We start from the raw sequence: 23,824 nt of genomic DNA, 5'->3' as shown, positions 1-23,824 counted from the left end.
CAGCAGAGACAAGGCTGATGCATTTGCAGCAATCCTCAGCCAGAAATGCCGAGTGGATGATCCAGCGTGCTTTTTCCTGAGGTCCCCTGCATCACTGATAAATGCGAAGTGATGCATTTTGGTAGAAATAATGTAGGGAGGAGCTATATGATAAATGGCAGAACCATAAAGGGTGTAGATACGCAGAGGGACCTGGGTGTGCAAGTCCACAGATCCTTGAAAGTGACGTCACAGGTGGAGAAGGTGGTGAAGAAGGCATATGGCATGCTTGCCTTTACAGGACGGGGCATAGAGTATAAAAGTTGGGGTCTGATGTTGCAGATGTATAGAACGTTGGTTCGGCCGCATCTGGAATACTGCGTCCAGTTCTGGTCGCCACACTACCAGAAGGACGTGGAGGCTTTGGAGAGAGTACAGAGGAGGTTTACCAGGATGTTACCTGGTATGGAGGGGCTTAGTTATGAGGAGAGATTGGGTAAACTGGGTTTGTTCTCCCTGGAAAGACGGAGGATGAGGGGAGACTTAATGGAGGTATATAAAATTATGAAAGGCATGGATAGGGTGAACGGTGGGAAGCTTTTCCCCAGGTCGGTGGTGACGTTCACGAGGGGTCATAGGTTCAAGGTGAGGTGGGGGGAGGTTTAACACAGATATCAGGTGGACATATTTTACACAGAGGGTGGTGGGGGCCTGGAATGCGCTGCCAGGCAAGGTGGTGGAGGCAGACACACTGGGAACATTTAAGACTTATCTAGACAGCCATATGAACGGAGTGGGAATGGAGGGATACAAAAGAATGGTCTAGTTTGGACCAGGGAGCGGCGCGGGCTTGGAGGGCCGAAGGGCCTGTTCCTGTGCTGTATTGTTCTTTGTTCTTTGATGTTGGTCTTCAGACAATTTGATTCATTCCATATGATATTAAGAAACAACTGAAGACATTGGATACTGCAAAGACTATGGGCCCTGACAATATTCCAGCAATAGTGCTGAGACTTGTGTTCCAGAAGTAACTGTGTCCTTAGTCAAACTGTTCCAGTACAGCTACAACATTGGCATGCATCCGGCGCTGTGGAAAACTGCCCAGGTGTGTCCTGTGCACATAAAGCAGGATAAATCCAACTTAGCTAATTATCGCCCCATCGGTCTACTCTTGATCATCAGCAAAGTGATGGAAGTGGCACCTACTCGGAAATAACTGGCTCACTGCTGCTTAGTCTGGCTTCTGCCAGTGCCTGACCTGATTGCAGCTCTACTTCGAATAGGGCCAAGAGCTGAATTAAGGAGTGAGGTGAGACATCAAGGTCTCTTTTGACTGAGTGTGGCATAAGGAACTTTAACAAAACTGGAGTCAGTGGGAAAAAGCAGCAGGTCAAATGAAGAGTTTTGATATAAATCTCAGGAGCAGAACTGGCCATAACAAATAAAACATTTTAATTCATAGCTGAGTCATTGAACAAAACAACTTTTTTTTTGAAACAAGTGAAAATAAAGGCAGTACTTTCAACAGGAACTGAGCAAGTTAAATCAGCAGCAAACTTTGTGGCTGTTGAAGAAATAGAATCAAAATTTTCCTTAACGTTGCTTTTAAAAGCTATGGGTAAAAGCTCTGGGTAAAATTTCCCACTGGTTGTAGTCATGCCTAGCTCAAACGAAGAAGGTTGTGGTTGTCAGAGGTCAATCATCGCAGTCCGTGGACATCATTGCAGGAATTTTCAGGGTAGTGTCCACGACCCAACCTCTTTAGCTTCTTTGTCAATTACATTTCCCTCCATTGTAAGATCAGAAGTAGAGATGTTCGCTGATGATTGCACAATGTTCAGCACCACACGTGACTCCTAAGATACTGAAGCAGCAAGACCCGGAAAACATTCAGGCTTGGGCTGACAAATGGCAAGCAACATTCATGCCACACAAGTGTCAGGCAATGGCTATCTCCAATAAGAGAGAATCTAACCATTTCACCAAGACATTCAATATCATTACCGTTGCTGATTCCCCCATTATCAACATTCTGAGGGGTAATGTGGACCAGAAATGGAGCTGGATGAGCCACATGAATACTGTGGATACAAGAGCAGGCCAGAGACTGGGAATTCTGCAGTAGGTAACTCATCTCCTGACTTCCCAAAGTATATCAACCATCTACAAAGCACAAGACAGGAGTGTGATGGAATACTCTCGACTCTGCTACCTCGAAGGACATAGGGAGATCATGTATGGGAACACCACAATCTGCAATTTCCCCTTTAAACCGTATGCCATCCTGACATAGAACTATATCGCCATTTCTTCACTGTCACTGGGTCAAAATCCTGGAACTTTGTTCCTAACAGCATTGTGGGTGTGCCAACACTAGCACCTCCTCAATCCCCAAAGCCGATCCTCCATCTACAAGGCACGGGTCAGGAGTGCAATGGAATACTCTCCACTTGCTTGGATGAGTGAAGCTCCATCAACGTTCAAGAAGCTCAGCACTATCCATGACAAAGCAGCCTGCAACCCATCCACTGCCTCCAACATGCACTCCCTCCAACACTGACGCACCAATGGCAGCAATGTGTACCATCTACACAATCCACTGCAGGAACTCACCAAGCATCCTTAGACAGCACCTAGCAAAGCAAAGGCAGCAGATACATTGGAACACCACTACCATCTGCATGCCCCCCTCCAAAGCCACACACCATTCTGACCTGGAACTATATTGCTGTTCCTTCACCGTTGCTGTGTCAGAATCCTAGATTTCCCCCCCCCAACAGCACTGTCGGTATACCTGCACCACATGGACTGCATTGGTTGAAGATGGCATTTCATCACCATCTTCTCAAGAGAAATTTGGGGTGGGCAATAAAAAAAATGGCCTATCAAGCCAACATTCTGTGAAAGATTGCAACAAAAAGTTACCATGTTTGACCAAGTTTTATGCTGAGAATACGTGCCTATGAGAACAGGTGTTAGAATTGTTTAAGTAGAACTGAACAGCCTCCTTGTGCATGAGAGTTCTTGTTCATAAAAAGATCATGAACTCAAGTACCGTTTACTTTGCTTGATTGACATCTTTAAGTGGTTATAATTTTTCTGTGATCTCTTTTGTCAATGTCTCATGTTTATTTGCATAATATTAAGGGGCATTAAGTGTTTGAAACCTCTGTCCTAATTTACACTTTTATAGGGTTGTAGGAACAGCGATGTTTCATTCATGAATGGGCATGGAGCCACCTTGCGTTGGCATCAAAGGTTTGAGAGTCCTGGGATGGGGGATGGGGCATTATTTTACATGGAGGTATTAGGGGCATTTGGGGTGGATGGGGGGTGGGGGGGGGGGCAATGACTGGCGTGGAGTGTATGGAGGTGACGTAGGGAATGGGTGGCGTGTGAGGAGATGTAAGGACTAGAGGGCCTAACAGACTTCAATGCGACTGGAATGAAGCCCCAGAGAATTGCGATCAGCCTGCCTTGACACTTGGCCGCTCCTGTGGTCATCTATGCTTGGCTTCCAGGGTATGCAAGTATAGTTCTATCTTGCACTTGATCCCCCACTCCCCTCCCATCCTCAGAGTAAGATTGCAATATTTGGGGGCTTTTCTACTGAGGCATCTCCAGTGAGTTGGGAGGTTTTCAAACTTGGAACTACCTGCCTTGGTGACAAAACTTTGGCCATACATGTTCAAGTCCTAAAATGGACTTTGAACTCAGCACCACCTGACTTAGGTGAGAGTCATACTCTGAGCCAAATTTGACACTATTAGGAACCTTACCAACAACTCTGAGCACGGAAGACCAGCTTTGAAGGAAAAGAGAGTGTTTCTCTGATACCAACATAATATAAATATGTCAAAGATGGAGAGAATTGTACAGATGAGATGAAACATGTGCCTCTGGAAGTATTGAGGCCCACTTGAAGATTTTATTTTTGCCTGCTGCTGATAGTAGAGTGCCACTGGTTGTGAAAGTAAATGGCTGCTACCACTGTCAGTAGCTGTTAGTCTCCCAGTTATTACCAATGCACCAGTTCAGGCCAGCTAGGCAATTTTCATTGATAAGCAAGATATTTGTGGAATCTGGACATCTGAAATAAAGTAATTGATCTGAAATGTTAACTCTGTTTTTTTGATTTGATTTATTATTACATGTATTGGTGTACAGTGAAAAGTATTGTTTCTTGCGTGCTATAGAGACAAAGCATACTGTCCATAAAATGCATAGGGGGGAAGGAAAGGAGAGGGTGTAGAATGTAATGTTGCAGTCATAGCTAGAGTGCAGAGAAAGATCAATTTCATGTAAACTGGTCCAGTCAAAAGGCTGATGGCAGCATGGCAGAAGCTGTTCTTGTGTCAGTTGGTGCGTGACCTTTTGTACCTTTTTTCTGACGGTGAAGGTGGAAGAGAGTATTTCTGGGGTGCGTGGGGTCCTTGATTATGCTGGCTGCTTTTCCAAGACAGCAGGAAGTGTAGACTGAGTCAATGGATTGGAGACTGGTTTGGGTGATGGACTGGGCAACATTCACATCCCTTTGTAGTTTCTTGCAGCCTTGGACAGAGCAGGAGCCATATCAAGCTGTGATACATCCGGAAAGGATGCTTTTTAGGTGAGAGTCGTAGTGGACACGCCAAATTTCCTAAGCCTCCTGAGAAAGTAGAGGTGTTGGCAGGCTCTCTTAACTATACTAAGAAGTCTCACAACGCCAGGTTAAAGTCCAGCAGGTTTATTTGAAATCATGAGCTTTCGGAGTGCTGCTCCTTCATCAGGTGAGTGGTATAGTCTTAACTCTAGCATCAGCCTGGAGGAACCAGGACAGATTGTTGGTGATCTGGGCACCTAGAACCTTGAAGCTCTTGACATTTCCATTTCATCCCTGTTGATTTGGACAGGGACATATCCTCCACTACGCTTTCTGAAGTCGACAACTATCTCCTTTGTTTTACTGACATTGAAGGAGAGATTATTGTTGTTGAACCATTTCACAAGATTTTCTATCTCTTTTCTATACTCCCTCACGTCCTCTCTCTCTTTCCTGTACTCCCTCACGTTATTGTTTGAGATCCGACCCACAATGGTGGTGTCTTCAGCAAACTTGAAAATGGAGTTGGAATGGAATTTGGCCACTATATAAAGAATATAGTTAGTGGCTAAGGACATAGCCTTGTGGGGCACCGGTGTTGAGGATAATCATGGAGGTGGTTTAGTTGCCTATCGTAAATGATTGTGATCTGCGGGTTAGGAAGTCCAGGATCCAGTCGCAGAGGGAAGAGCTGAGCTCTAGACCATAGAGTTTAGAAATGAGTTTTGTTGGGATGATGGTGTTGAAAGCTGAGCTATAGTCAATAAATAAGAGTCTGACATTAGTATCCTTGTTATCCAGGTTTTCCATGGTTGAGTGCAGGGCCTGGGAGATGCCATCTGCTGACGTCAGGAAAGGAATGCAGGCTTGGGTCTCCTTTTTCTTGAAAAGAGAAGACAGAGCGAAGATGTAATAGAGATCTTTAAAATTATGAACAGATTTGCTACATTAGACACAACGGGTGGGATTTATTGGTTCCCTGTGGCATGTTTCCTGGCAGTGAGATGGTTCACCATTGGCTGCCAGCAAGATCTTTTGGTCTGGCCGATGTCTATGGCTTTTGCAATATTTTCTCATCCCACTGCTTAGAAGGGCCAGAAAAGCATTTTCTAATATGGTAGGACTGAAAGATCCCACCAATGGGAAGGGCCAGAAAATCTCACCCAAAGAGAATGTTTCCAAGTGTAGAGAAGAGCAAAACTAGAGTTCGTCAATACGTAATAGTCACTAAGAGATCAAATTTGGAATTGAGAAGAAATCTTTTCATCCAGAGACTGATGACAATGTGGAACTTGATGCCCCAGGGAGTGAGTCAAATAGTATAGATCAGGCTTGTCCAATTTCTCACATGAGGGGCCACATTTAATTTCTTTTCACTCGAGCCGATGAGCAAATTTCAGAAATATAAGGTTTGGCACGTTAAACATGAATTTCAAAAAGAAGGTTGGTATGAGGAAAAGGCACAACTTGCTGAGCAAAAAAAAGTCAAAGCATTGGATTGATAATTAAAAGAACAAGTAATAAACATGGATCCTCCTAGTCAGAGTGCTCACTCACCCATTCTCTGACTGGGCATAAGTGTGTGTTGATGTGTGGGGTGAACTCACTCATTCACTCACTCTATTACTTGCTCACTGTCACTCAGAGTCACAGAATTGTTATAGTGCAGAAGAAGGTCATTTGGTATCATGTCTACAATGGCTCTGCAAAGGAGCATCATGACATCTTGCTATTCCCCTGCCTTTTCCCTATTCCCCTGCACATTTTTTCTATTCAAATAATCAACTAGTACCCTCTTGAATGCTTTGATTAAACCTGCTTCCACCACACTTCCAGGAAATGCATTCCAGACCCAAGCCACTTGCTGTGTGAACAAGTTTTTTTCTTGCATCGCATTTGCTTCTTTTTCAAATCACTTTAAGTCTGTGCTCTCTCGTTCTGGATCCTTTTCTGAGCGGGAGCAGTTTCTCCCAGCCCCCTTGTGATCCTGAACACCTTTATCAAATCTCCTCTATCAAGCCTTCTACTGTTTCGGAGAACAATCCCAACTTCTCCAATCTGTCTTCATAACTGAAGTATGTCATTCCTGGAACCATTCTTGTAAATCTCTTCTGTGCTTTAGAACATAGAACAGTACAGCACAGAACAGGCCCTTCGGCCCACGATGTTGTGCCGAGCTTTATCTGAAACCAAGATCAAGCTATCCCAGTCCCTATCATCCTGGTGTGCTCCGTGTGCCTATCCAATAACCGCTTAAATGTTCCTAAAGAGTCTGACTCCACTATCACTGCAGGCAGTCCATTCCACACCCCAACCACTCTCTGCGTAAAGAACCTACCTCTGATATCCTTCCTATATCTCCCACCATGAACCCTATAGTTATGCCCCCTTGTAATAGCTCCATCCACCCGAGGAAATAGTCTTTGAACGTTCACTCTATCTATCCCCTTCATCATTTTATAAACCTCTATTAAGTCTCCCCTCAGCCTCCTCCGTTCCAGAGAGAACAGCCCTAGCTCCCTCAACCTTTCCTCATAAGACCTACCCTCCAAATCAGGCAGCATCCTGGTAAATCTCCTCTGCACTCTTTCCAGCGCTTCCACATCCTTCTTATAGTGAGGTGACCAGAACTGCACACAATATTCCAAATGTGGTCTCACCAAGATCCTGTACAGTTGCAGCATAACCCCACGGCTCTTAAACTCCAACCCCCTGTTAATAAAAGCTAACACACTATAGGCCTTCTTCACAGCTCTATCCACTTGAGTGGCAACCTTTAGAGATCTGTGGATATGGACCCCAAGATCTCTCTGTTCCTCCACAGTCTTCAGAACCCTACCTTTGACCCTGTAATCCACATTTAAATTAGTCCTACCAAAATGAATCACCTCACATTTATCAGGGTTAAACTCCATTTGCCATTTTTCAGCCCAGCTTTGCATCCTATCTATGTCTCTTTGCAGCCTACAACAGCCCTTCACCTCATCCACTACTCCACCAATCTTGGTGTCATCAGCAAATTTACTGATCCACCCTTCAGCCCCCTCCTCTAAGTCATTAACAAAAATCACAAAGAGCAGAGGACCAAGCACTGATCCCTGTGGCACTCCACTAGCAACCTGTCTCCAATCCGAAAATTTTCCATCCACCACCACCCTCTGTCTTCGATCAGACAGCCAGTTGCCTATCCAATCGGCTAACTTTCCCTCTATCCCACACCTCCTCACTTTCATCATAAGCCGACCATGGGGGACCTTATCAAACGCCTTACTAAAATCCATGTATATGACATCAACTGCCCTACCTTCATCAACACACTTAGTTACCTCCTCAAAAAATTCTATCAAATTTGTGAGGCACGACTTGCCCTTCACGAATCCGTGCTGACTATCCCGGATTAATCCACATCTTTCTAAATGGTCGTAAATCCCATCCCTAAGGACCTTTTCCATCAATTTACCAACCACCGAAGTAAGACTAACCGGTCTATAATTACCAGGGTCATTTCTATTCCCTTTCTTAAACAGAGGAACAACATTCGCCATTCATCAGTCCTCTGGCACTATCCCCGTGGACAGCGAGGACCCAAAGATCAAAGCCAGAGGCTCTGCAATCTCATCCCTTGCCATCCCTTTCTCCAATGTGTTCACATCCTTCATATAGTGTGACACCCTGTACACAGTACTCCAGCTGAGGTCCAGCCAGTGTCCTATAGAAGTTCAGCATAACCTTCTTACTTTTGTACTCTGTACACTATTAATAAAGCCAATGATATTATCTAATTTATTAAATGCTCTCCACCTGTCCTGCCACCTTTCATGATTTATGCACATATACACCCAGCACCCTCTGCTCCTACACACCCTTCAGACATTTGCCTTTTATTTTGTACTTCTCTCCCTGAACTTTCTACCAAAATTAATCACCTTGCCACCTATCTGCCCACTCCACCAACTTGTTCTACACTGTTCTCACAATTTGCAATACTTCAAAGTTTGGTATTACCTGCAAACTTTTAAATTATCCCCTGTAAACCAAGATCTAGGTCATTAGTACGCATCAGGAAAAACAAGGCTCCCAATACCGACCCAAGGGGAACTCTTCTCTAAACCTTTCTCTAGCCGAAAAAATATCTTTTAGCCATTATTTGCCATTTCCTATTACTCGGCCAATTTTGTATCCATGTTGCTACTGTCACTTTTAGCTCGTGAACTGAAAAATCTGTTGTACAGAATCAACACCCAGTCCTGCCCTTCCTTGAGCCAGGTCTCTGCTATCGTCATAACATTATAATTCCTTATGGCAATCTGCACTTGTAACTCACCAATCTTATTTACTGTACTCTGTGCATTCATATACATGCAGTATGACCCTGATTTAAACTTCATTACTCTCTTCCTTACTCCAACTTGCCCATTATCTTACTATTCTCTGTTCTTGTGATATCTGTCTCCCAGTATTTTGTGCACCTTGTTATTATCCTCGAATATTTTATCCTGGTTTCCAACCCCTGCCAAGTTAGTTTAAAGCACCGCCAACAACAGCAGCAAAATGTCCCACTCAGTCCCGGCTGTCTTCAAGTACAACCTATCTGGCTTGTCCAGGTGCCATCTCCCCCAGAGCCAGTCCCAGTATCCCGGAATTCTAAAGCCCTCACTCCTGCACATACTTTCCAGCCAGACAATCACAATGTATACCCAAGGAACATGGAAATAAATAAGGTAGAGCACTCCTACAAATATTAAAACGAAGCAGGTTCGCAGTTCATGTGTCATTTGAGAGTCAAATGAAGGAGGGCGCTTTTCCCACTCTGGAGTTGAATTTCAAGTAAACGCACCTCCCCCTAACCTGGCATTGCTCCACGAGCCTGGTCTGGCCTGCCCCAACCTCCCCATGGGTCTGACCTGACCGTGCAGTACTGGTACTGGGTCAAGGCCTTTCCCTGTGACTTTGCTGGCTAGAGAAAAATGAAAGGAACGTGAATTGATGCTGAAACTTCAACATGGTAGCCTCAATTCTCTATGTCCTGCCTTCCAATTGGGTGCCCAGAATCTTGAATTTACTCATTTTATATAAGTGACTTCAGTTTTTGAACCAAGAGAGTTATTTCAAGTTTGGAGATGCTGCTAAATTTGACAGTATGATGAATTGTTGCAAAGCAAGTGGAAAATTATTCCGCATGTATATTAATTAAATAGTGAGAACGATGAGTTTATAATTAAGTTAAAGGTAGTAAGCACTGGAATTAGGATAAGCAAATAAAAAAAGATAATGCATAAGTGGTTAAAAAAAAAAGGAAGGTGAATTGAATGCTGAGCTTTTTCATGGGTTTTAGAATGAGTGCAAGGTAGTAATAACCAATATGGTTATTACATAGAGTGTAGGTCAGACCCCATTTGGAAAATTGCATTCAGATTTGGACACCGCACCTGATGAAAATAACCTGGTCTCAAAACAAGTCAGTTGGTAATTCATGAGGCTAAAGCCTGGGATGAAGTGATTTAACAGTGCTGAGAGACTCTGTAACTTAGCTTTTCTATTGTAAAGAGAGTGAAGTTGAAAGAAGTTAACTGTAAAACTTGAGTCCGTTGAAAGCAAATTCAGAAAATAATTCTTTACACATGGGAATTAGATACATATTACCATAGAAGACAATAGATGGAAAAACAATTAAACTGATTAAAAGGGAGATGGGTACTGTTGTAACATGGTCCCTTGAAGGAGACAATCATTTGAGGGCCATTCAGGAGCGAGGGCGTGCATCCTTGGATATGGAGGAGCCTCAATTGGAGCCAGGGATGAGAAGAGGGTAGGCGTGTATTGCAGTTCTGTCAGACCCTTACCTTGTACATACATATTGCTAAAAAATCAATTATTGCTTGAAACCACACCGAGTTAGCTATGACTATACTTCAGATGCTTAAGTGTCATCTTGCATTGGTTGGTAATACTCTTGCTTTGAAAATTTAGATTCCAAGCTCTGCTGTATAGCAGGTACTGAGACTTTGTTGGGGTGGTAGCAACAGAAAATTTGGTTATTGATTCTGTTTTGAGCAGGTTGTAAATGATAGTGAAGCAGTTAGAGGCGGAAAGGTTTGAGAGGATGTTCAGAAGAATAGGGCAAAGGCAAGGATACTGTGCCACTAAAGTGAGAATACACAGATAACCAATATCAGTGAATTGAAGGAAGTGGGAGGGAATGGATAACTGGTTGCAGCCTGTGGAGTCATTTGTAAGATTTAGGCTCTTTTAAAATCATTCATTGGCAAGGCAATTGCTCACTCATATCTAATTGCCCTTGAGTAGGTGCCACCTTCAACAGCTGCAGTCCATATGGTGAATATGCTCCACAGCCTGTGCTTGCACAGGGAGTTCCAGGATTTTGACCTAGTAAGGAATGGTGATATACTTTCAAGTCAGGGTAGTGTGTGATTGGTCAGGAATTTGGAGGCAGTACTGTTCCTGATGGTCTGATGTCCTTGCCCTTCTAGAAGGTAGAGATCAGGCCTTTGCGAGATGCTTTGGTGAGTTACTGACGGTGCACAGGACAGCCTTGTTGAAGTGTTGGTGGTGGGGTGTGTGAATGTTTAAGGTGGTGTTGGAGTACCAATCAAATAAACTATGGCAGAATTTTCCTGTCCTGCCTGCTACAGGATATTTTTGACCTCCGGTGGGAATTTTTAGTCTTCAGATGTGCGTGGCCAAAAACTCCTACCCTATGTCTGGGTGGTGTCAAGCTTCTTGAGCATTTGTTGGAGCCGCAGTCATCCAGTCAAGCACAAACTATTCCATCACAAGCCTGATTTGTGCCTTGTAGATAGTGGAAAGGATTTGGGGAGTCAGGAGGTGAGTGATTTATTACAAAATGACAACACCAATGTGTATTTAGAAAGCATCTTTAGAAAGATGGACAATGGGAGAGAATGCCAGATCTTTAGCCCTAGACAGCTGAAGGCACAGCTAGCTTTGGTGATGCAATTGCAAGTGTTGATGCTTAAATGGCAGTTAGGTGACTGCAGCTTTGAGTTACACTGCTAGAGGAGATTATAGAGATAGAATGGAGGAAGGAAATGAAAGGAGTTGGAGAAGAATGATGTGTAGTTTAAAATTGAGATGTTGTTTGATTGAGAGCCAGTGTAGATAAGTCAGTGAGCACGGGGTGCTGGGTATATGGGACTTGGCGTAATGAAGAACCTAGGCAGCAAAGTTTGGATGAAGTCAAATGAAGTATGGAATGTTGGAGATCGGCCAGTGATGGCCGGAAAGAACCTGTTAAAGTTTCTAATGTGGGAATATTTGGAATTGGAATAGACTGATTCACCCTGATTTTGTTTTTTAAAAGTCCAACAAATTTGTTTTCTAGGAACTGTCAAGTTGTGGCTGGAACAAAAAGGAAAAGCACAGTTCATCACCAAATGTTGTTGCCTTCACAAGGAGGTTTAATCATGTGAGTATTAGTTGAGACTTGGGTAAATCACTAAAAATGTGAAGTTTGTAAAGTAGATTGCATTGGATAATCTGGTTAAAAACAAATTAATGAGACTAAAAATGGTAAACGTGTATTACAAATTTACAGTCGACATTGGCACTTCTCTTTGGGGTCCAAATATTTATTCCACCCCTAATACACTAATCAGTTGCTCATATTGATAATACTAAAATGCTGTGCGACATGTTGACATTGATCCTTTTTGATAGCTTACTTTAAACCATTAAAGCATATCTGGCACTTGTTTTGAAAAGTCAGAAGGAAAAATAGCACATTAGCCATTGCTTATGGTTAATTTTCTCTGTTGCAAATTTGAAGAACAATGAGTTTAAGATGTTATACTAGGCTTTTCCCAATAATTTTCTGATCTGTTCCTGGCTGAACCACAAGTTTCAGACCAAGTTTCCCATACACTTTAATCTGTGCTGTCGCTCATCCTATGTGTGCATGTTAACTATTCAGGTTTAACAATTAACTTCTAACCATGGCATATTTATTATTGGATAATCACTGGTTGAATATTTTTTAGGGATCGTGGGATATAAGATCTTAATAAGTACCAGTAGTACTTTCCTAAAGCATCAAGAAACATTGCAGGCATTCCTTTTGCTAACTGCAGAAGTGATGTTGTAGATAGATTTCAAGAAACCTGTTCTTTAGCTACAATTTTAATGCCAACTTACCAAGGTAAAAAGTACTCATTTAATATGTTGGAGGCCACGTTACCATTGATGCTCTGAACCAGCTGCTGATCTAAGCAAAGTGCTTCTTTCATAAAGTAATTAATAATGCCCTTCTCCTCATACTTGAAATGTCCCACCCAGTGGGTTGGAAAGAAGGAATACAAAGCACATGATGCAAGTGTTATTGTCATCTTGATTTATATAAGTATGAACAACGATGGATAGTTAAAGATTCTCAAGCAACGTCAGCTGTATTTTCTTCTGAGTGTTTGGTTGATTTCTTTAGGTGTGCGGCCTCTTTAAAGTTGTTTTTTGCAATTTTATGGCCAACTTGTGCACAGCCTGCGTGGGGACATTTTGGTTGCTATGCAGATTAGAGGGAACTTTGCACTGGGATCCATCTAGCCTGCCTTACACAAATGATACAATGTCTATCATAATAAATATGCTCCCACCCAATCTGCGAGAGATTAAAACCAGGTTAAAAACCCAGGCCAATTTGAGGGTGCTAAGTAAATCTAGGTAAGTCGTTTCAGACCCATTTTAGTGATTGAAACTACTCTGGGAGGTCTCTCTGGCCCTGAATCCACTAAATACCTAACTTTTGTAAGGGATGCTGCTCATTCCAACCAGAAACAGGCAGAGGTTTAATTTGAAGAAATTCAGCAAATCCATCCCAAGAGATCGTTGTGGGTTTCAGAGGTCTACTATTTGGAAAAAGAATCACTTCCTGACACCTAATCTAGATCTGGCCTTACACAATTTACAATGTGACCCCTTGTCCTCCCTGACTTATTCAATTGGAACGAACTGACCCATCTTGGAAATAGGCTAGAAATTAGTTCTGTGTTTGTTAAAAAGCCTCAATTTCACCCATTATGTAAGGAGACCACAACTGTGCAAAGTCTTTCAGGTTAGGCTGAACAAAGGCCTTGAACAAGGACAAAATAGTTTGCTTCTTTTTCTGATCAGTTGTCCAATGAATGCACTCCAGTATTTTATTTCATCCTGCTATTGCTGTATGGCATTGCTAATGTACATTTAGAATGTCCATTAGAATTCCCAGATCTTTCTCTTTCTCCATCATCTTTAATGGTTTTCCCTGAAAGCTGTATGAATGTTGAACATTCACCCTGACAACACGCATGCACTGCACTTATCCAAATTAAACATCATTTGCCGGCCTCATCTCCCAACACATTAGGATCCAACTGAAGCAGTTGAGCATTATCAAAAGCTCTAATACTTGCACAGGTCTTCATATCATCTGCAAATTTTCAGATCATGTCCAGAACACCCAGATCCATAGCAAAGAGTAACTGTCCCAGCACTGCACTGGTATTCAATCTCCAGACGGATACGAATCCACCCATAACTATTTTTTGCTATGTTTTGCCAGATAGTTCTCAGTCCAGATAAAATATTGCTACAAATATTGGAAGCTCTGTTCATGTAGAGAATCTTATTAAAAAACTTTTTAAAAATCTCCATTGACAATGTCTGCTGAGCTTCCTTCATGCAACTTTTAGTTAGCTCAAAAAATAGTTAGATTTCTTCCTTTTCATGAAGCCATGTTGTGTGTTCCTAATATGTCCCTCTCAATCCAAACACTCATATATTGCATCTTGAATAATTTTCTCAAGCATCCTTCCTGATATCAGTGTCATTGTAATGTGTCTATTGTTACCTATGCCTTTCTTATAATTTTTTTAAAGATGTAGACTATGTGAGCTTCTTTCTGGTATGTGGGAAACATCCCAGAGTGCATTCAGCTATTAAAAATATGAGCATGTGACTTGCACAGCATATACTGCATTATCCTAATGAACCTTGGATGGTGTCATCAGGTCTTGAAGCTACCGCTATTTTCAAGCTCTTAATTTTTTCTCAAACAATGGCTGGGATTCTCACAAAGAAAAAATAATTGCCCAATGGGTGGGAAAACAGGAGAATTTCCTGCCTGTGTTTTGTGAGTACTTACCTGAACAAATCTCCAACACTCTGTGCAATGCAGAATATCTTAGAGTGATTAATGCTGGAAAGTGGGGGGTGGGGCCTCATCATACCTGAGAGGCTGGCAGCATAGTGTTGAGCGGGCCACTGAGTATGGTCATGAATCTCGTGAAAGTTCCCCCGCTAATGTCACCTGGCCTGCTGCACTACTCGAGCAGCGCAGCGGGCTGGGAGAATCCTGGCCAATATGTTCACCTAATTAAACCTAATAAATTTTATTATTAAAATCGTTCAAATCTAATAGTGAAGACAAATGTAGCATTCTCATTTAACATTTCTGCCACACATAGTGGCTTTTGTAACCTGTCTTTCAATATCCTTCAATGGCTCAATATAGCCGTTACCAATTTTCTGTCTTTTCACATATTGAAAACCTTTTCTTTCCCAACAGTTTGACGATTGTCTACAATCTTCTTTCCCATTCATTTTCTTTAGCTGATGCTTATTCAGCTCTCCTTGAAAACAAGGACATAAGAGATAGGAACAAAAGTAGACCAAATGGTCTCTTCTAGCCTGCTGTGTCATTCAACATGATGATGTCTGATTTTGCTCCACATTCCCACTTGTTCCTCATATCCCTTGATTTCCCTGAGAGATCAAACATCTATCTACCTGTCTTGAATATGCTCAGCATTGGAATATCCATAATCTTCTTGGGCTACTGAATTAAAAAGATTCACAATCCTCTGAAGAAATTCCTCCTCATCTCAGTCCTAAGTGATGAACCCCTGATCTTATCCTGAGGTTAAACCTCGTTATGTCCTCAGCCAGGGGAAACAACCTCATAGAATCTAGCCTCTCATGTCCCTTCAGAATCTTGTATGTTTCAATGAGATCACCTGTCATTTTTATGAACTTCAAATAACTTCAAATAGGGGTGGCACAGTGGTTAGCACTGCTGCCTCACAGCGCCAGGGACCCGGATTCAATTCTGGCCTCGGGTGACTGTCTGTGTTGAATTTGCACATTCTCCCCATGTCTGCGTGGGTTTCCTCCGGGTGCTCCGGTTTCCTCTCATGATCCAAAGATGTGTGGGTTAGTTTGATTGGCTGTGCTAAATTGTCCCTTAGCGTCCCAAGATGTGTAGGTTGGGGGGATTAGCAGGTTAAATATGTGGGGTTACTGGATAGGGGCTGGGTGGGATTGTTGTTGGTGCAGGCTTGATGGGCCGAATGGTCTCCTTCTGCACTGTAGGGATTCTATGAACTTGGGCTCAATTCACTCAGCCTCCCGTCAGGAATCAATGCAGTGAACCTTCATTTTACAACTGGCAAAGTAAATATATCCATTCTTAAATATGGATACCAAAACTGCAAACAGTACTCCAGACACAAAAACAGAAAATGTTGGAAAATGTCAGTAGGTGTATGAAGATTGAACAAGAGTTAACATTTCGAGTCAAAATGACTCTTTGTCAGAACTCGGACAATCTCAGCTGTTGAGCTCTGACGAAGGGTTATCCAGACTTGAATTGTTAACTCTGTACTCTGTTCACAGATGCTGTCAGACCTGCTGAGATTTTCCAGCATTTTCTGTTTTTGTTTCAGATTCCAGCATCCACAGTAATTTATTAAACTGTACTCCAGATATGCTCTCACCAAAGCCCTATACAATTGCAGCAAGTCTTCCTTATTCTTGCAAACCAATCACCTTGCAGGTCAACATGCTAATTGCTTTCTGTTACCTGCATGATAACTTTATGTTCATTTTTAGAGTGTGCCCAAGTCTCTTTGAGCATCAGCATTTAAAAGTTTTACACTTCTTAAAAATGCTCTGCTTCTCTGTTTTTATCACCAGAAGTGAAGAACCTCAAACTTCCCCACATGATAGTCATTTGACACAGTTGCCCATTCACTAAAACTGTCTGTACCTTTTTGTTGCCTCTTTGTGTCCTCCTCTCAGTTTTCATTCCCACCTTGGTTTGTACCGTCAGAAAACCTGAATACATTACTCTTGGCCTCTTTATGTAAGCCATTAATCTAATTTGCAAATTGCTGAAGTCATGTTCCTTATGGCACTCCACTGGTTACAATCCACAAAATTAAAAATGCGCCGTTTATCCCCACTCTCTTTTTCCTGTAATTTAATCAATCCTCCATCTTTGTTGATATATTACCCCCAACTCCATGTGCCCTTATCTTCTGTATCAACCTTTTATGTGGCACCCCCTATTGAATGCCTTTTGAAAGTCGAACTGTTCTACATCCACTGGCTCCCCTTTATCTACTCGACTAGTTACATACTCAAAAACTAATTTGTCTAACAGGATTTCCTTTCCGTAAAGCCATGTTGACATCCGAATCATATTATGATTTCCCAAGTGCATTACGAATAAATTCCAACATTTCCAGACAGCTGAAGTAAGGTTAATTCCTTGTCTCTCTCTCTCTCTCTCTCGTTTGTTAAATAGTGACATTACATTTGCTAACTTCTGATCTTTTGGAACTTCGAGAATCTCGAGAATTTAGGAAACTCATAACCAGTGCATCCATTATCATTGCAGTTACCTACTTTGGAACCCTAGGATATAGACTGTCAAATCTTTGTGATTTGTTGACTTTTAGTCCCGTAAGTTTCAAGAATACTTTCCCTCTGCTGATTTTAATTACTTGAACTTTCTCACTTTTATTTGCCTCATTTTAAAAATGTATTGGGATGTTGCTAGGCCAGTATTTATTGCCCATCCCAAATTGCCCTTGGGATGGTGGTGGTGAGTCACCTTCTTGACTGCTGCAGTTTATTCTGGTGTAGGTGTTCACACAGTGGTGTTAGAAAGGGAGTTCCAGGCTTTTGAGCCAGTGACACTGAAGCAATAGCAATATAATTCCAAGTCAGGATGGTGTGTGGCTTGAAGGAAAATATCCAGGTGGTGGTGCTCCCATGTATCTGCTGTCCTTGTCCTTCTAAGTGATAGAGTTTGTGGGTTTAGAAGGTGCCTTTGTGAGTTAGAAATCATAGAAATGATATAGCACAGAAAGGGGCATTTCAGCCCATTTGTCCACGCCGATCTATTATTGCTCTTGTGTAAGGGCGGCACAGTGGTTAGCAGTGCTGCTTCACAGTGCCAAGGACTCGCATTCGATTCCAGCCTTGGGTGACTGTCTGTGTGGCGTCTGCACGTACTCCCCATGTCTGCGTGGGTTTCCTCCGGGTGCTCCGGTTTCCACAGCGCAAAGATGTGCAGCTTAGGTGGATTGGCCCCTAAGTTATCGTTCGGGGGATGAGCAGGGTAAATGTGTGCGGTTATGGAGATAGGTAAGATGCTCTTTCAGAGAATCAGTGCAGATTCGATGGGCCATATGTCCTCCTTCTGTAGGGATTCTATGATTCTATGATTGAAGGTATTGAAAATCTTGGCAGAACAGTATTTTATTCAACAGAATTTAACAAGGAATTGAATTGCTTTCTTCAAAGACTTCAGATGATTAAAGATTTATAAGGCTGAGGTTTCAAAAAACTTATCTGTACGTTTGTGCAGGCCATACGTTCTCATTTAAATTATTATTTCCACTCGCAGCAAAACTCTAACCTATTTCTGAGGCTTTGAGAATTCCCATTATAATGAGTAAACTGGTGTTTGTGAAGACTATGGCTGATGTGACCATTTTAAATTCCCACAATTAAAAGCTGTATACTGGTCAAAGTTCCAGTCTCAACCAGGTATTTCTCCCCAATTAACTTACTAAATCCAAGCAAATAGTTGCATACAAAAGAAAACAGTATATAAAAGGTACTTAAAAACTTTTATGACTGTCAATCAGACCTACTGGATATAATTATACACCAATTTTTGTAAGGACGAAAGGGCAGATTAATATTGATAGCATACATTGTATGTAAATTTCTGTATCAGTTAGCAGTATATGCCATGGACTTCGGCTTGGCATCTGGTCTACTGCATTTGCTGTTCTGGGATCTTTGCATCTTTGAAAATCTTGTCTTCTTTCATCCCTCCTGCTTCTCACTTAATTCTTGCAGTCTGTCAAAGTTCTCCATTGACTCGTGCAACAAATGTTCTTTCTTCTACTTTATCTTGTCCACTGAGTGACTTTTCATCCTCAGTAATTTCAACATATACCAAAATTTCCCATGTCTCCTCTCCTCTTTAGCTTAATGGCTCTCTTATTCTCACTTGATCTCAATCCTTCAAATAAAATTTATCCACACTCTTGATCTTGCCATCACTTCTGGCATTTCTACTTGTAACATAGGGCGGCACGGTAGCACAGTGGTTAGCACTGCTGCTTCACAGCTCCAGGGACCTGGGTTCGATTCCCGGCTTGGGTCACTGTCTGTGTGGAGTTTGCACATTCTCCTCGTGTCTGCGTGGATTTCCTCCGGGTGCTCCGGTTTCCTCCCACAGTCCAAAGATGTGTGGGTTAGGTTGATTGGCCATGCTAAAATTACCCCTTAGTGTCCTGGGATGCGTAGATTAGAGGGATTAGCGGGTAAAATATGTAGGGATATGGGGGTAGGGCCTGGGTGGGATTGTGGTCGGTGCAGACTCGATGGGCCGAATGGCCTCTTTCTGTACTGTAGGGTTTCTATGATTCTATGATCTTCATGACCAACAATTCTGTAATAGAAACAGGAAGTGTTGGAAAAACCAGCAGGTCTGGCTGCATCTTTAAAAAGAGAAACCAAGTTAAATATTTTGAGTCCAATATGATTTCTTCTGAACTGAAGAGAGTTAGGAATGAATTTTATGCTGTTGCAAAAGTGGGGAGGGGCAGTTGGAGCAAAATATTAGTTCAGGGATAGATTGCTGATGAGATAAGACAAAAATGTCATGAAACACAGGCAAAGGAGTGGTAATTATAGTATTAAAGACACAAAGCATGGTTAGAGTAGGTGTTAATAGCAGAGAAAACGTGAGCACTCTCTGATGTCAAAATCATGAGAACAAGATACATGCAGGCACTAGGGCAGAAAATACAAAGTGGAGGACATGAATCATGGTCTGAAGTTATTGAACTCATTTTTGAGTCCCGAAAGTTAAGTGCCTGAATGAAAGATGGGGTGTTGCTCCTCCAGTTTGTGTTGGGCTTCATTGGAAAACTGTAGGAGTCCAAGGACTGAAATGTGAGCATGAGAGCAAGATGATGAATTGAAATGACAAGAGCGGTCACGGTCATGCTTGCGGACTGAGTGAAGGTGTTCTGAAAAGTGGACCATGTGAAGGTGAGAGAGTGGTGGAAATTGGAAGCAAAATTGGTGAACTTTTCTTGTTCCAGGCGAGAGCAAGAAGTGGCACTGATACAGTCATCGATGTGCTGGAAGAAGTTGGGTGAGGGACCCTGAGTGGAAACCAGGAATGTTCCACGTACCCCACAAAAAGACAGATATGCGGGTAGCCATAACTTCATCTTCTATTTGCAGGATGTGAGACAAGTTGAAGGAGAAATTATTCAACGAGAAGACAAGTTCAATCAGGCGGATGGGTCTGCTTGGATCTTTGTTCAAGGAAGAAATGGAGGGCCATCAAACCATACCGGTGGGATAGAGTTGCAGAGAGATTGGATGTCAGTAGTGAAAAAGTACTGTTTACGGCCAGGAATCTGAAAATTGTTGAAATGATGTAAGGTGTCAGAAGAATCTTGAATGTAGGTGAGAAGAGACTGGACAAGGGAAGAACAAAAATAGATTCAAAATTGAAGGAATAAGTTCATTGGGGCAGGAACAGGTTGAAACAGTGGGCCCACATGGACTGTCCTGCTCATGAATTTTGGGAAGGATATAGAAACATCCGACGTGTTGGTTAGGTGCATTGGCCATGCTAAATTTTCCTTTATCACTTAACACTTTATCACTTAACAAACCCCACTGGCTTATCCTGTTTTGCCACATCAGTCTTCCCAGTGCTTTTCTTAAATCACCAACCCTGCAACTTTGCATGGCCTAATTTATTACAGTGAAAGCATCTGAAGCTTTTCATTTCTCTTTCACCCTCCTGTGTTTCCTTTTTAACCTGAGGTACACTGTCTTTATTGCCTCCCACAAAATCTCTTTTACCTTTACCTCACAGCCTTAAACTGATTTCGGAAACCAAACTTTAATTTATGAACTAATTCATAATCATCTGCTATTTCTGCTGCTAACCTTGCAGTTTCAACCCTTTGTTCTTCCATGTGAGTTCTCACTACGTTAGGAAGTGAACTTTTAAACTCCTCCAAAATAACCGTTTCTCTGAGCTGCTTTTGTCTGGTCTAGTTTCAAAGCCCTTATCCATCTCAAATTACTTCATTTGATCCTTTCAAATTCTATGTACATTTGACCAGGTTCTTTCCTTAGATTTCTAAACTGTTGTCTGTCGGCTTCTGGCACAAGTTCATATGCACCTAAGATGGATTTTTTTCACCACCTCATACTTCCCAGATATCCCAGATGCAAACACTTCACTAGCTCTACCAACCAACTTTGTTTGAATCAGTAATATCACATGGTCTGTGGTCAGTTCATTTGTTTCGCCACTTTCTTAAATGAAATGAAAAAAGCTTCCACATGCTTCTCATTAATCCTTGACAATGCTTGGATATTTTTAAATAGATCCCCATCAGGCCTTTGACTATGATGCTATTGCTCTTTCTCACCGTCCTCATCACTACTCTCACACTGTACTTGTCCCTTTACCTCCGCCATTTTAAATTGACATTCATTTTTTATTATCAGTTTCTGAAGTTCAAATTCTCTCTCTTTTTCTTCTTCACTTATCTGCAATTCAAGCAGTCTCATTTTTTTTCTTTTTGTAATTCAAGCTGTTTCAATTCATTTGCTTGTTGTTCCTCCCTTTCTCTTGCTTTTTCCACTACAATTGCCTCCCTTTCTGGTTGGCGATCAGTGACTAGTGGTGTGCCTCAGGGATCAGTGTTGAGACCGCAATTGTTTACGATTTACATAGATGATTTGGAGTTGGGGACCAAGTGTAGTATGTCAAAATTCGCAGATGACACTAGGATGGGTGGAAGAGCAAAGTGTGCAGAGGACGATGAAAGTCTGCAAAGGGATATAGATAATCTCAGTGAGTGGGCGAGAGTCTGGCAGGTGGAGTACAATGTTGGTTATCCATTTCAAATGGTCATCCATTTTGATAGGAATAACAGCAAAATGGACTATTGTTTAAATGGTGAAAAATTGCAGCATGCTGCTATGCAGAGGGACCTGGGTGTCCTTGTGCAGGAATCTCAAGGAGTTGATTTGCAGGTGCAGCAGGTAATTAAGAAGGCAAATGGAATTTTGTTCTTCATTGCTAGAGGGATGGAGTTTAAAAACAGCGAGATTATGTTGCAGCTATATAAGGTGCTGGTGAGGCCACATCTGGAGTACTGTGTACAGTTTTGGTCTCCTTACTTGAGAAAGGATATACTGGCACTGGAGGGGATGCAGAGGAGATTCACTAGGTTGATTCTGGAGTTGAGAGAGTTGGCTTATGAGGAGAGACTGAGTAAATTGGGACTATACTCATTGGAATTCCGAAGAATGAGGGGAGATCTTTTCGAAATATATAAGATTATGAAGGGAATAGATAAGATAGAAGCAGGGAAATTGTTTCCACTGGCGGGTGAAACTAGAACTAGGGGCATAGCCTCAAAATAAGGGGAAGCAGATTTAGGACTGAGTTGAGGAGGAACTTCTTCACACAAAGGGTTGTGAATCTGTGGAATTCCCTGCCCAGTGAAGCAGTTGAGGCTACCTCATTGAATGTTTTTAAGGCAAGGATAGATACATTTTTGAACAGTAAAGGAATTAAGGGTTATGATGAGTGGGCGGGTAAGTGGAGCTGAGTCCACAAAAAGATCAGCCATGATCTTATTGAATGGCGGAGCAGGCTCGAGGGGCCAGATGGCCTACTCCTGCTCCTAGTTCTTTGTTCTTTCTCTGGCTTTTCCTGCTGCAATGGCATCCCTTTATTTTGCTTTTGCTACTCTCTTTCTTTTATTTCAACTTTAAGTTGCTTTAGTTCTTTTTCACGTTCAAGCTGTTTCATTTGTAATTGGATTCTAGCCATTTCCAATGATTCAGTGTTTCTGGCAATTTCAAATGCTGAGCTATCACCTCAATTATCTCCCCCTTCCTTATGCCATCAGATAATGTCAACTGCACCGTTTTTGCCAACTCCAAAAGCTTTGTTTTAGTCGCCTTTTGTAAACCACCCTAAGTGACTTTTCTACCCCCAGGAATCTCTTGGCCTCTGACAGTGCCATTATTCTACAAGGCACTCCCTTTTAAACTTGAATACAACACCTGAAAAGAAAACACAAATATGCTCACCACTCACCAACTTTGAGTCCAATAATCCCAATCAATTAAGGAATATCGATTTTAATTCCAGACAAACCCCCAATTGTTATAATCCAGGTCAGGAATTTCAAGGTTTTATGAAGTCAGCCTAGATCATAAGTTTTACACTTCGAATTTGGCATGGGTAAGCATAAGATGTTTCACTCCAGGTATGGTGCCAATGACCCACTAGGGAGCTTTTATCACACAAAGTTTATTTAAAAATACAGTTAACATATAATAAGACAATTAGCAGTGACTTCTACCAATTACAAACAAGAAAAAAACTTTGATTTGTATATATCTTAACAGTTCAATGTACTGTTCCAAACAAACAAACACTCTTACAAAACTACACCTATCTCAGATTTAGCACAGTGAATAAGAATGCTCCTGTGATGCTGGATTTTTTAACTCTGCGACATCTGCTGTGAATTAGTACTTTGGATGGAGAATCGAAACTCTGGCTTTTCTGTTGTGGAACTCTCAGCACCTCGAGGTAGGGATAGTGCCATTACTTGCCTCGAGCTAGCAAACCACCAACAGCAAAATTTTCACTCCAGGAAGGCAAGATAAAATGCAGAATTTCTAATTCCAGTGAGCGACACAGAAATACTACTTCTCAACCTGGAGTCCAACAGCTTCTAACCAGCCAGCAACCAAAACTGAAAATAAGAACTCTTCTGAGGAAAAAAACTGTCCCACCTGATCTGTCAATTATTCTTTCCCCCAACAATTCCAAAAAGCTCGTCAACTCGGAGAGAGTGCATTAGGCTCAGATTAAAAATAAACAAAAACCCA

At 42.0% G+C, this 23,824-nt stretch overlaps 1 protein-coding gene across 5 annotated transcripts in view; it reads left to right on the top strand.

Annotated features, from left to right (window-relative positions):
• Window positions 1-23,824, top strand: part of ralgps2 (Ral GEF with PH domain and SH3 binding motif 2) — a 515,898-nt gene that overhangs the window by 190,771 nt on the left and 301,303 nt on the right. For 3 of the 5 annotated variants that reach the window (XM_078218006.1, XM_078218004.1, XM_078218005.1), the window contains exon 6: window positions 11,925-12,008. The exons of the other annotated variants lie outside the window; for them this stretch is intronic. In XM_078218006.1, coding sequence (XP_078074132.1) covers window positions 11,925-12,008 — 84 coding nt within the window. The remainder of the gene's footprint in view (window positions 1-11,924; window positions 12,009-23,824) is intronic. 5 annotated transcript variants of the gene reach the window in all.

The sequence above is a fragment of the Mustelus asterias genome, chromosome 8 (assembly GCF_964213995.1).
Source record: "Mustelus asterias chromosome 8, sMusAst1.hap1.1, whole genome shotgun sequence".
NCBI lineage: Eukaryota > Metazoa > Chordata > Chondrichthyes > Carcharhiniformes > Triakidae > Mustelus > Mustelus asterias.
This window is presented reverse-complemented; position numbering and strand designations above follow the sequence as displayed.